Source organism: Tachypleus tridentatus, chromosome 10 (genome assembly GCF_004210375.1).
Source record: "Tachypleus tridentatus isolate NWPU-2018 chromosome 10, ASM421037v1, whole genome shotgun sequence".
Classification (NCBI taxonomy): Eukaryota; Metazoa; Arthropoda; class Merostomata; order Xiphosura; family Limulidae; genus Tachypleus; species Tachypleus tridentatus.
In genome coordinates, this window is record NC_134834.1 from 179749690 (window position 1) to 179764835 (window position 15146).

The 15146-nt window shown below is 31.6% G+C and overlaps 1 protein-coding gene across 5 annotated transcripts in view; it reads left to right on the top strand.

The window, feature by feature from the left end:
* Nucleotides 1–14036, top strand: part of LOC143231043 (uncharacterized) — a 78419-nt gene extending 64383 nt beyond the window's left edge. For 3 of the 5 annotated variants that reach the window (XM_076465539.1, XM_076465541.1, XM_076465540.1), the window contains exons 7-11: nt 3445–3621; nt 5286–5527; nt 6313–6565; nt 10552–10788; nt 11549–14036. In XM_076465539.1, the coding sequence (XP_076321654.1) occupies nt 3445–3621; nt 5286–5527; nt 6313–6565; nt 10552–10788; nt 11549–11604 (965 nt within the window). In that variant the 3' untranslated portion in view covers nt 11605–14036. Of the gene's footprint in view, nt 1–3444; nt 3622–5285; nt 5528–6312; nt 6566–10551 lie in introns of all 5 variants that reach the window. The other 2 variants (XM_076465543.1, XM_076465544.1) reach the window with 2 other exon arrangements.
* Nucleotides 14037–15146: the final 1110 nt, after the last annotated feature.

Consider the following 15146-nt stretch of genomic DNA (forward strand, 5'->3'; position numbering starts at 1 on the left):
GTGGTTAGGTTGCTCAACAGGGTTAAGGCAATCTACAGGTCGCGAGTTCAAATCCCCGTCGCACAAATCATGCACGCCCTTTCAGCCCTGAGTACGTTATATACTACGATTAATCCCACAATTCGTTAGTGGGGATAATTAGCAGCCTTCCCTCTAATCTTTTACTGCTGAATTAGGGACGGATAATGCAGATAGCCCTCGTGTATCTTTGCGCGAAATTCAAATCAAGCCAAAATCCATTTCCTGTAAGTTATATCGACAAAACGTATGGTAAAAAAATGACAGTACTAATGAAAACAACCTGTTAAAGGTGTCCTGAATACAACATACCATCTAATATTTAACTGAGGTTGTAGCATGTATTTTACAATAGAAATATTAGAAGCAAGAGTATAGTCCTTCGGTGCGTCAGCGATAAGTTTATTAAAGATTTACAATGCTAAATTCTGCTACTCTATTATGACAAAAGGGCCGGCATGGTTAGGTGGTTAAGACACTCGATTTGTCTGCTACTCTATTATGATAAAAGGGCCGGCATGGTTAGGTGGTTAAGACACTCGATTTGTAATCCGATGGTCACGGGTTCGAATCAACGTCACACCAAACATGCTCGCTCTTTTACCGTGGGGGCGTTATAATGTGACGGTCAATCCAATTATTCGTTTGTAAAAGAGTAGCCCAAGAGTTGGCGGTGGGCGTTGATGACTAGCCCCCTTCCCTGTAGTCTTACAGCGTTAAATTAGGGACGGCTAGAGCAGATAGCTCTCGTATAGCTGTACGCAAAATTAAAACACAAACAAACTCTCATTTATGATAAATATCTGTGACTCAGTTCTCTGCGGTTAGCCAATTGTATAGCTTTACGCTAAACATATGTATAAACACACAGTAAGTGTATGTGACACAAGTTTCGCAGATGGTAGGTATAATAAAACAATGATAAAAACTAGCTTTGTTATGATGTTTTAATGGAATTTATTAATAAAATACAAATAGAATGATCACATCAAGTAAGTAACAGTTCTAAACTTGATAAAATTGTTATTGAGCACAAAGCTACATAATGAGCTATCTGTGCTAACCCCAGCAAAGGTATCGAAACTTGATTTTAGCGTTATAAGCTTTCAGACTTATCGTTGAACCACTAAAGGAGTTAAACATGGTAATACTTCAAACTAATTAACATTTATTAAACAAAATATTCTTGATTATTATAAACCTTGATCTTTGATAAATTTTGTTTGATTTTTGTTTTGAATTTCGCGCAAAGCTACATAAAGCCCATCTGCGCTAGCCGTTCCTAATTTAGCAATGTAAAATTAGATGGAAGGAGCTAGTCATCACCACCAACTTTTGAGCTACTCTTTTACCAACGAATAGTGGGATTGACTGTCACATTATAACGCCCCCATGGCTGAAAAGGTGAGCATGTTTGGTGTGACGGAGAATCGACACCGCAACCCTAGGATTACGAGTCTAATGCCTTAACCTACCTGGCCATGCTGGGCCCTTCGATTAATTATAGAAATGTTATTATAACACAAACTGAATATATATCATATATTTATTTATTGTTAGAATTCAGGGATTTTTCTCAGCAGGAATTTTGTGCCAAAAATTTGTATCACTTTATCAAAAAATTATGTTTAAAGTTTTGTCACAGAATAAACACTGTTTTTTTTGTGTTTTCTTTTCTTTTTGAATTTTGAGCAACGCTACGCGAGTGTTATCTACGATAACTCTTCCTAATTTAGTAGTGTAAGACTAAAGAGAAGTAGCTAGACATCACCACCCACCACCAGTTTTTAGATTACTATTTTACCAATGAATAATGGGATTGACCGTCACATAATAACGCCCATAGGGCTGAAAGGGCTAGCATGTGTGATATGACAGGGATTTGAACAAGGGACTCTCAGATTAGGAGTCGAGCGGCCTAACTATCTGGCTATGCCGGGTTTGTAGTGTAAAGAAGAAATATTTTCTGGAACAGAGCTTTTATATATATATATATATTTACATTCCTGTTTATTTCTTTATATAACGTCAAAAAAGAAAATACTGTTGCCTTCAGGTCAAGGATCAACAGGAGCTAAAAAATACAATTTTCAAAGCAAATGCTCTCATTCATAAAAACATTTAACAGTGTTTGTTTTCTTATAGCAAAGCCACAGGGCGCCATCTGTTGAGCCCACTAAGGGGAACCGAATGCCTGATTTTAGCATTATAAATCCAGAGACATACCGCTGTACTAGCAGGGAGCAACATTTAACAGCTGAAAAAGTTAACCGAATAATCGTTTAATTTGCTACTTCGTCAACGTTTATTTATTAGATATAAAATGACCACTAATCTTTGTAGTTGCACACCAGCTGTACTGGTAGGACAATTATTTGTACTATTCAACATTCAAGGTCACACACAGAATATAGTGGGATTGCTAGGCTTGTCAGATTAGGTTTTTGAGAAAATAAATAATGTGTATCTTTTTGTTTGGAATTAAGCACAAAGCTACATAATGCGCTGCCCATCACTGGTATTGAAACCCGATTTCTAGAGGTGGGAATTTGCAGACATCCTGCTGTGCCACTGAAGGCATGTGTATATTATTGTGTCTCAAGTCAAGTATAGTACTTTACATATAATTCTTACATTCTTTTCACAGTACTATAACATTTTAACAAAGTGCATTGACCAACGTTGATTGGTTAAGAGCAACTTATTTTGAGAGCCTTGATTTTATTGTGAAACTTGGTAACTCTGGTATCTTTAAACTAACAGGAAGCCATTTCCATAATTGTAATTATGGAAGGAGATAAAAGAATGTGTCGTTGAAGTGGTTTTGGTTTTTTTAATCAAAAATAGTGAAATTAAGCATGTTCATGTAAATGTTCAGAGCCTACAATCCTGGTTATGTTAACTACATATAAAATCATCACATTGTTAAAAAGAAAATTCCAAGTAAAAATTCAACTAAAAGTGTTTGGTATATATTCAGTAATGATGTCTTTAGCATAAAATATGACAGCCACTAAAACTCAGCCATTGATCGTCAGAGTCGCGCAATTGGGTTTATTCTCGCGCTTACATGTGTTAAGAATCAATATATAAAATATCTCACGCTCTCTAAATTTGTAATTTTGAAAAGTTTAAAGCTTCACTCAAACAAATTGTAGTATTAGAGCTTCTTGCCTTCAGGAACCTGTTTGAGTGGAACTTCTTAAAAATACATTATTTCATAAAATAATGCCTCTTCTGACTGTTTTTGTGTGTACGTGTTATCTTTTATGTTTTCTGTTGATATTACTTTCATTCTGATTAATACTCAGTCTCTGTTCAACCTTTCATTAGTGTCAGACATTTTATTTCCAAGTTCTTTTGTTTAATTGAATTTATATATAACGAATGCTTAACCCAAAAAATGTTATCATTCATCACTTGTAGCAATCCGGGAAGACCGCACTAGAGGGGGTCGAAGTACCTATCAGTGCTCATATCCTTTTCCCAGTCAATCTGTAAATGACCCGTGGAATCAAATAAGACCTGAGAATGCTGTGGACGTTATGTACACTAACGAACTTCATCATAGATCAGAAACGTTATACCAGAACTACAGAAAAGGTGTGGTGATCTTGACTTCCAAGATGATCTTCTTCTTCTTTTTTTTTTTTTTTTTTTCTTTCCACAGAATATATTTCTGATTTATTACTTTTACATCTCCAATTTCAAGCAAATTATATGTTAAAATGATTTCTCACTCGAATGTTAAAATCTGTCGTTTTACGCTCTCTAGCCACAATATATCACATGATTTGAATTAAACTAAAATATCTTTAAAGTTAACAAGTTCCTTCCTACTTTATACTATGAAAAACAAACAAACATATTTTCCAAACATGTAAACTTCTCTTTTAATTTTTACACTTCATAAAATTGTCCATTTAGTACAGTGTGTCAATGTGACTCTTTTGTACAATCACTAGTTTGACGTAGTATGGTCACTGTTTTCATTTTACTTGATAAGACTGTTTATTCAATGCACGCTATACTTTGTAATATATGAAGTGAATTTACTAAGTAAAACATTGACCTTACTGCTTTGTGCTATATCAATCTAATGCAATACAGTTCAAAGCCAGCTCACTCTTCTCAGTAGTACATCAGACTGTCCACTCTGTGCAGTTTTTAACATTGTTCCTGTTATAATTTATTGCTTGAAACTAATTATCTACGATTAAACCACTGCTTTTTGTGCTTAGGACTACAATTAATCAAAGTGTATAGTTGAACTGATATGCTATGTGTGCAAGCTATTTCTTCTACATGGTCCAAACACTTTGTTTTATGATATACAATATGAACTATACTTTATGATCAAATCATAACTTTCCTCCATTTTCTATATAAAAACATTCACTACAATTTGACAGTTGCTCACCCACCTTTATAAGATACCAAACCAATTTTTGTCATTTTCTTTATATTTTAACCATTTTATTTTGCTTTACATTGGATAAGCTGTTCTATATAATTCACCATGCATTGATTTTACCAACTGGTATTATACTTAATTATTTACAGTTTAAAGTATACATTCATTTTTCTCTGTGATACATATCTTCAATGAAACTAGAATAACTTCATATTTATGCTTTTATATCAAGTTAAGTGTTCAGATGAAATGCAATAATTCTATATTTAATTGCTTAAAATATATGAAACTGTTTATTTAGTACAGAGAAATTGTATGTAAATAATTGCTTTAAGTGCTAATACTTACCAACATTAGCTGATATATGCATTCTAAGATATTACAAATGAAGCATATTAATGTGTGCAAGTTCTCCTAATTTATTATTATTACTTTACAGAAAGGTTTCCATATATTATTATTTTTTTTTAAATCATAATATATTCACATAAAGAGAAACGAACAGTAATTATATATTATGCTATTTTTTTTCATAACAGATAATGCTTCTTGCATAACCCTGCAGCATATCATGTCCAACAATAACTTCAAATACAAATATATATTATTCAGGTTTCTGTTCAAGCAAACTGTCATATATTTTATAGGGTTTTGTCTCTAGGTCTTTGAGTTTAAATTTCATATGTTTTTTCACCTCCGATAAAAGGCTTTAAAAGTGCAGATTTTGGACATGCATGTGCTATTTAAATACTGATTAAAACATTCATTGCAACTGTTGTTTGTTAGATTATCGTAATTTGTATATAATTGTTGCATTTTATATTTAATTTGATCACACCATATTGTTTTACAGGTGGTTATTACAGTTCAACGTCAAACAGTTCTTCTCCATTTATTCCACAGCTGATTCATGACATTATGTCAGTAGAACATCTCTGGCACTATTCAGGAAAAGAAAGTACCAAAATCCCAGATCATTTGGAACACAAATCTACACATGGTGACTTCCTTACAAAGCTCTGTAGGGTTGCTGATGATAGGCTTTATAAGATAGTAAAGTGGTGTAAAAGTTTGCCTCTTTTTAAAGATGTCCAAGTAAGCAATTAATGTGTGCAAAAGCTAGATTGTCAATACCATTAAAGTCTTTATATCCAGTAATAATAAAATTTTCAGTTTAGTTTAAACAATTTTACTGTATAATTTTTAAAGTCAATGAATAAATTGGTAACATTTTAATATTTTTAGGTTGGTTATAAATGTAACTGTGTTATAGTCAGTGTCTACAGTGGTCCTGGTGTGACTGAAAGTCACTTGAATTTAGCTTTACTGAATTTACAATCTGTCATATTTGCTAAATTTGAAATAAAACAAATTACTATTAAATAAATATTTTTATAACATGGTGTTTGTTTGTTGTTAAACACAAAGGTACACAATGGAGTATTTTTGTTTTGCTCATCATGGTTATAAAAACTGAGTTTTACGTTTTATATGTCTTCAGACTTGCTGATGTTCCAGTGAGAGGTTTATGACAAACGACATGAATGTTAGTTTACCATATTAAAATAAAACTGTATCTATATATTTTTTTGTAAGAAGCCTTTTCATCTGTAGAATGGCAGATATTTTAAGTTAAATCAAATGTTAAAAAGAATTTAGGCATTTTATTATTTTATTTATTATATATAATTTTTTGGATACCCAGTGACTCAGTGGTATGTCTGTGGATTTACAACACTAAAAACTGGGTTTTGATACCCATGGTGAGCAGAGCACAGATAGCCCATTGAGTAGCTTTGTGCTTAATTCTAAACAACAACAATATAATTTTTCTGTTGGAACAAGAAAGAAATATGTATCAATATTTGTGTTTATTATAGAAGGATGATCAGATTGCTCTTCTTATCAACTCCTGGTGTGAAATATTGTTACTAAGTTGCTGCTACCGATCCATGTTTACATCTAATCAAGTATGCATCTCTCGTGACAAATCTGTCAACTTACAACAAGCACAGCAATCTGGTATCTGTCACGTGATAGAGCGCATGTTAAGTTTAATAGAACATTTTCGCAGACTTCAACTAGATAAGCATGAGTTTGTTTGTCTAAAAGTCATCATATTGTTAACCTCAGGTAAGAAATGTTTTTGTTTTCAAACCTTCTAACAACATTTATAAAATGTAGTATCATCATTATAATAGGTATAGTGTCTTGTAAAAGTATTAACAAAATTTCCAGTGCAAAATTTCCACATTTTGTTACCATTTGAGCTTGCAATTATGAAACTTTCAAATGGGATTTTATATTTAGAACCTATGTCACTTACTCCAAATTGAGAAAGCTAAAAAAAACATTGATATTATGCAACTAAGTTAGATTTCCTATGAAAATTAGAATATTCTCATTTGCATAAATATTCAACCACTTTGCAATGGTAACCCTAAATCATTTCAGGTACAAAGCTTAGTTTTAAAAGTCACAAGATTAGTGTAATGGTCTTTTTCTATGTGTAATTATTGTGGTTTAGTTTGATCTCAGAATAAATGCATCTATTCAAGCCCCAAATTGCATAATAATGACAAACCAGGTGTGAAAGCAAAGGAACTTTCCAAACAAATCAAGGATAAAGTGGTAGAGAAGTACAGGTCAGAAGAACATTACAAGAAAATTTCAAAGCTGCTGATTATCTGTTTGAGTATGATGAAATCCATCATTAAAAATTGGAATGTGGTTCATACCACCCACTCACTAACCAGATCAGGTCACCCTTTTAAACTAAGTAACTGGGTAAGTAGGAAATTGGTTAGGTATATAATTGTGAAGCCAATAATGACTTTAAAAGACTTGCAAATTTCTATGTAAAATAAAGGAATTAGTGTTTATAAATCAACAATATCCTAGTCCATACCAAAAGCTAGCCTGTATGGTTGAGTGGCAAAAAAGAAGTCATTACTAGAAAAGAATTATTTTATATCTTATATGGAGTTTGCAACAAAGCATGTTAATGGTACTTCAGACATGTGGCAGAAGGTTTTTGTGGCCAGATGAGACAAAAAATTGAGCATTTTGATCTAAATTCAGAGCATTAAGCCCAATTAACACAGCACATCACCCAGTCAACACCATCCCAGCTGTCAAGCATGGTGGTGGTAGCATCATGTTATATGGATCCTTGTCATCAGCAGGGATTAGGAAGCTTTTCAGGGTTAAGAGGATGAGAGATGGTGCAAAGTACAGTTGAATTACAGAGGAAAACCTGTTTGAGTCAGTGAAGAACTTAAATCTGAGTTGAAGGTTTACATTTCAGCAGGAAAGTGACCTCAGGTATAAGGCCAAAGTCACACTGGAGTGGCTTCAGAAGAAGAAGAAATTGAATGTCTTGGAATGGCCCAGTCAAAGTCCTAATTTGGATCCTATTAAAAATTTATGGCAAAACTGAAAATTTTCAGTCTATCAGAGATCACAGTGAACTTGTCAGAATTGGAGCAATTTTATCAGGAAGATTAGGTAAAAAGAAACCTATCCAGAAAGATTTGCAGGAGTACTTGCTGCCAAAGGTACTTCCTCCAAGTATTGACTTAAAGGGATGAATAATTTTGCAGCCAGCAAATTTAAGTTTACATATTTTTTGTAGGTTTTGTTGACATTCAGTTTCCTTCACACATAACAGTGTTGAGTTTAATCATTATAGTTTTGGATAAAAACAAGTTTATTAAACAAATTGTTATATAGAACTTGTATTTCATCAAAATGTGATACTTCTGTTAAGGGGTGAGACCATTTGTAAGGCACAGAGCATTCTGTCTTATTTATAAAATAAAACACAGAACTTGTCACTTAGAAATACATAACTGTTCTCTTTCTCTTTATACCATTAAGAAGTAAGGCAGACATTTATTCAGATTATGTTCCCAATTCTATGCACTCTACCAAGTGCTAAAAATTTAGTTTCAGTACCTGTGATGTGCAAAGCACAGTTAGCTCATTGTGTAGCTTTGTGATTCAGCAGGAAGTAAACAAAGAAAACATTTTTCATTATTTCATTCAAATTATATTTCTATGACTTGTTATTATTTATCTACTTCATTATTTTACTAACTATTTGATATCTCTTATTGTGTGAACGGTATAATGTCAACTTATAAATTTCAATATTAACCAGTATAACTAGTAACAGCTAGCTGCTAATTAGTTATTTTTGTGTAGAACTCCATGTCAAGAAACTAAGTTTTAAGGTCAATGCATCAGACAGGTTCTAACCATTAGAAATTCAACCTATTTTGTAAAATATTTTATAGCTATTAACACTTTCTTCTCCACATACAGTCTCTTAAAGTAGACCAGCTAGGTCTAAAATAACTTGTTGCTTCAAACCTGCTAGTGAGATTTTACTAACTGTAGCACATCTGTGACAACAGATGAAAGCAATGAAAGTTGAGCATGATATTCTTTAATATCTGTGTGCTTTCAATCCAAGATAACTTAATATTTCCTGTCTAGAAAATGTGAACTACAATTTGTTGAGAAGTTTGCTACAACTATTACCTCAGTGCTTCATGTCAGTAGAGTACTTCAATTCCCAGCAGATAATAATGGTTGTATAGGCTTTGCATCTCATATTTAAAAGATTAACTTAGGTACTTCTTTGATATTGATTTAAATTATACTCTTAGTACATGTTACTGTTCTCGTATTTAAAGACTACCTTATTTTTGTCTTTCTTAAATGTCTATTAATTATCTATTTCTTACATTCTTTTTATGAGAAATATCTCTATCCTGGTTACAAGAACACTTTTTATAAGATAACAGGAAAATACATGAGCATTACTGTTTTCTTTGTTGGTGCATGATGGTAAAACTGTATCTCATTTGTATTATGGTCCGTTGAACTGTCGGTCCAGCATGGCAGTGGGTGGTGATGACTAGTTGCCTTCCCTCTAGTCCTACACTGCTAAATTAGAGATGGCTAGTGTAGATAGCCCTCAGGGTAATTTTGCACGAAATTCAAACAAAATCATTGAACTGTCATTTTTTCAAGGTTTCCAACATTCATAAACCATTTAAGAGACAGATTTATATAGCATTTTCTCTGCCTAAGTAAGTCTCCAAACACTTTAAAAATGTAACTAATGATAACAATTCTTGTTATTCCATAATTATTATTTTCAGTAATATAATCTGAATATTTTTGTCTTAGACTATCATCCTATTCAAGCTGAAGAAGCAACATTATAATATACTTGTCGTGAGACGTTACTATCAGATCTGTTATGTTTTGAAACATGACATTGTTCATCAGGTCTCTTAAAATTAGAAGCCTGTATAATCGTAGTATTCCAACTACACCAGTCATGTGATTAGCACTAGTCATTCTGGGTAAATCCTGTTAAACAAAGAATGTTAGATTTAAACAATACTGTATATGATCTCAACTGATACAGTTAAAAAAAAAGACCATTTACAATTCAGTAGAAGTGACGGTCCAGCACCTAAGCAAGAAAACACGTTGTTTTTATGTTATATAATACAGGTTCTTCATTTTTTTAATATTCTGCCAAAGCAGGCTCTTTATTTCATTCTCACCAAATCATTTATTAAGGAAAATTTAGAACTATTCTATAAAATTTACCTTGTTGAATTTCATGTTATTTATCAAACTTATCCAATTACTCTCAAGATAAATCAATTTGACTTGAGTTTGCCATGCTTAAAAATGAGGGGCACTTTTATTACAAGTAAGAATATGCTCTTGACAATTATTGCAGCAAGAAATATTGCAACACAAAAGGTTAGAAACATTTTGCAAATTAAATATTTTATTCTAGTTGAAGAAAGGCAAAAACTTTCACATCCTAAGTTTTATTTTCAAAACAGGTATCTCTTGTAATGTACCATAAATTTATGACAGTAGCTAAGTTGCTTGAGATAGTACTCTTTGAAAACATCAAAGCATTTTTGAGAAATTAATTTCTGCAATAAAAATGACATTTTAACACAAACTTCACTGATTTTATTTTTACTCATGAAAATATATTTCATAGACTTCTATTTAAATAATATGTAATAGTTTGTTAATTGTTTATTGATAAAATAGTGTACTTCTTTGTTTATCTGTAGATGTCAGTGGCTTAAAGGACCCTGATAAGGTACGAAACTGCCAGAAACAAGTGCTTGAAGCTCTCCAAGCCTATACGTATAGTCATTACCCTAATTTGCCCAGTAAATTTGGAGAGTTACTCCTACGAGTCCCTGAACTGGAACGAGCATGTCAATTTAGCAAGGAGTCGTTAGACAGTAAACAGCGTAGTGGTGGTGATGCATCAAGTTTTCACTTGCTAGTGGAGCTGCTTCGAGGTGATCACTAACTTGATGTAAAGATAACATTTACAAAATGTTTACTAGCAGAGTGGCTTGATGATAGGGCTGCCTTATCTTGACACTGCGGCAAAAAGTTCTTTAACAAAAATCTGCCAGTGAAATAAACTCGATAAATTTCAGTTTTATAATTTCAAATGTTGTTGATCTGCCAGAATATTTTAAACATTTAATCTAATTACTTTCGTTTTTAGATAAGAGTGTTTACCATTAGTTTTTCTTTAATTTTATCCTGAATATCAAATATGTTTATGGAGAAGCAGGGAATTATTTGCTTTACTTTGTTTTTGTTTTTTTGGGTGGGGGCAATATAAGGCCTGGTGAACCTAAAATTTAGCTGCCTGAAAATGTTAAATTTTGTGTAAGCTATTGAAATCCAGGGTTCAAAATAAATGTTAATATAGTAAACATGAACAAAGGAAACTTTATTCATCCTGGGAGATTAATTAAGTTTAAATACTATTGATTTTCAAATCACAGGCTAAAGATATGACACGTGTAACACTATTTCTAGTATATGCTGCACATCTAATATAACAAATTCTCTGTTTTCCCTGGTTCTGGGTTAGAGTTCTCTCTTATCAATATCTGGTTTGAGAAAGTGCTATGATGGTGATAATCAGGGCTAAAATATGAATCAAGCCAAGGTTCCAAAAGCAGATTGTTTAGTTTGGTGTAAAATGGAATGAGGTTTACTACACTTAATACATTGTAATGCATGTGTATTTTTTTACTTTAGACCTGCGAGATGTTTGTCAAAAGTATCATGTAGGCTTCCTCATACCCTGCCACTAAATGGGTTAAAAGTCTGCATTAATAAGCTGCATGATGATTCTCCTTATCCTGATTCTCCCAAATATTTCTCTATCCAGTCTGGTTAGTGAGAATTACTAATCTTCTGTGGAACCTGTCTGGAGAACAGAAACTTTGCTTGGGAATTTTGTGATGTGTGTCCTTTATCTAGCATTAGGCTATTATTAGTGATATTTAAGTTGATCTCAATGACATTAAATTGATTTCTAATAAGACATAACTGGAAAATAATTCCTTTTATTTTTATCTTATTTGTTAGATAGTTTCTTGTTGTTTGACCTGCTCAAACAACTAGAAAATTATATCATCTTTATAACACAGACAAGCGTCTCTTATGTCACTTTAAGTGACATCTAGTTGACACTTTTGCTTTCCTGTGATTTGTACTTTTTTTTGTCTTAGTCCAAAACTTGAAATCCCTTCTCTTATAAGAGTAAAATGGTTTTCTTATTTTTTTACTAAGCAGTGTCACTAATATGTATTTCACACAATACTTTTTATGTTGACTTAACACAGTGTAAGTGGTTGAATTCCTGACACATTGGGTATCTTAGTTGAATATCCAACTTGTGACAGAGATGAATGCGTTAACTTTTGCTTTCTGTGCATTATTATTCAACAGATCAAAATACTTATTATTTTGTGTTAATTTTTCAGCATCTTATGATCTGGCAGATTATTCACTGATATGAAATTGTCACTTACTTTAAGATATTCAGTAAATTTATTCTAATCACTTGGTGTGCGACATCTAAACACAGTTTCAGTTTAAAAATCTAAAGGAATATTGTGGAATAAGTACATATTGTTGAGTTTTAAAACTCAAATTTGCACAAACATCTTACGTAACGTGTGCCAATATATAGTACTAAATATTCGCAGCTATGTGGTGCCAATTGTATTTTATTCGAATATTAGGTTATACAAAAACTTCTCAGAGAAACTGAGCTATGTTGTGAACTGTGTTGTATTTAAAGAAGGAATAGTACAAGTTGAGAATGAACGTATACATGAATACTTGTAAGCAAAAATCAAAATCTTTTGGTCATCTTTATTTTAAACCTTTAAGGCTATTTATATTTGAAGCCATGGTTTTTAGATTAGTTTCAAAATAAAACTCAATTCTTCATTTAAATTATCGATTAATATGTGAATGCATAAATTTTTTTTGTTATTCAATGCAAACCATAATGTTAAGACAGTAAAAGCATTTTGTATTTCAAAGGACTTTCTTTCCGTTTGGCTCCATTATTCATTGAAAAATAAGCACAGAAAAGGTACATGTTTCCTATATTTGAGTTTAGTTTATCCTGTGATAGAAACTAGGGAAAGGTGAATTCAAGCTAATCCAGTTCCATAAGTGACTTATAACAATTTGTTGCTTTTTCAATGATATCACTTAATTTAAAGTTTAACACATACAGGAAGTCTGAGGATATTTCGGCCTATTTTTAAATGCAATACTTTCAAAAGCCAATGCAAATACTTAAAGCTATATTTTATAGTGAGATTATTTCAACAATATTCTGATGATCTAAAATTTCCAAATGTACAGTTTTATAAGTATGTAACTGAAAGATTGTAAGAGTAATTTACCTTATATTCTAAATTTTGAATGCTTTAAATTTTATCATATATTTTTAGATCCTAAGATTTTCTGAAAATGCTCTAATAAAGACAGGCTTTTCAAGATTTGATACCTAAAAGATCAATGAACTTGAGTACATGTACCTATAATGCAAATTTTGTTGTTCCAGACATTTAAAAGTATGTATATTTTTGTTGCTTTAATTTTTTTTTGTTAATATGATTGCACCTAACAAAGAACTTACCTTATTTTATTATTGAAACCAGTCCAACAAATTTGATATAAACTTTAAAATCTTAATTTGTAGTATGTGATTATGGAAAAAAAATAAATTTTTTGCTAAGTAGTTGACCTTTTTGTTACAATTTTAGTTATTACTTTATACTATTACTTTCAAATTCTGAACTTAGGATCTAAAAGCGTTATTTTTTTATGATAGGACCAGGACCAATGACTGTGTTTATTAATTTAATACATTTTTATGGTTATGGTATTTTTTCACTATAGGTTTTCTGAAAGGGAGAAGTGTATGGTTTAAGTTTTTCTTTTATTTGTGGTATTGTTCATAAAATTGCCAGCTTAAGATATTTGTGATTAATCTTGCAATAATTATAACACATTCTACAGTCTAAAGGTGGGATAATAAAATTGAGAATTTATAAAAGGGTTTGTTGTTTTTAAAAAATTAAATCCATCATTTGAATGAGGTAATCATGCAATTTGTAAATAATATTTTAAATCATTTACAAGTTGATTATGTATTTTCTCTATCTTCTAAAGGATTTTTAGGCGATTTTAATACAATAATAAAAGTTTTGGATGGGTTGTTTATGTTGTCATTGTTATTGCCATTGATGTCAGTTGGACCTCTTGTAAAAGTAGGCATAGGTACATGCTCAAAAAGCTCAGGTTGTCTGTTTTTTAGAAACATTTTAAAACAGCTAAATTATAAACTTTATATTTTGAGTGAATTTCAAGTATCTACCACTACGACACATTATTCTCCTTAAAAGTAACTATACTAGAATGGTGAATCTAATTACAAAATAAAAATTATCTATGCTATTAGATTAAATTTTTATTAGAACAAAACCATATAATACAGTATTTGTGCTCTGTGCACTGCAGCAAATTGAATCTCGATTTTTATTATAAGTTCAAAAATTACCACTCGCCCGCTGGAGTACTAAATTATTGCAAGGTAAATCCACTTTTCAAATTAAAAATATGTGATAAAACACTTTAAATAAGAAAACAAAATTAAAAAATTTTATACTCACAAAATGTTGGTTTTATTACAATAAGTGTACACTATGCACAGTTTCACAGATAGTTTTTATAAATGTTTATTAAGTCATGAAAAATAAAATCAGTGGACTTGCTATAATGTTTTAATTGAAATAATTGATATATTTCAACATAGGAAGCTAAAAACAAATCTTTATGTAAGTGAATTGTGTGAAAAATTATCATGCAAGTTTTCTGCATTTAGTTCATTAACATTGTTGTGAACAAGGCATGGAATCATAAATTTGTTATAACTTTCTGTCATAAACAAAAGCTAGATAACACAGTAGTTTCTCTGCAGATACATACGTTTTTGTTGCTCCCCTCGATGTGAAGGTCATACTCAAGTTGAGAGCTGTGGTAAGAAGGTTCTTTTAGGGATAGTATGAGCTGGAATGTATCTTATTTGCATAAATATGGTGATAAAGACCATTGAAAAAGGTAACCTTGGAATGTAGGATATCGCACAAAGACATTAAACTGATTCAACAATACCATATCACGATCATCTCGATTTTCATCTTTGTCTGGACTGGACATAAAAGAATCCTTTTTCTACTTCAGAAGTCAGCTATTGTACAGTTAGTATACAACTCAGCCATGATGCTGACCAATGAAAGAAAAGATTCCAGTTGATATATTTGTGTAA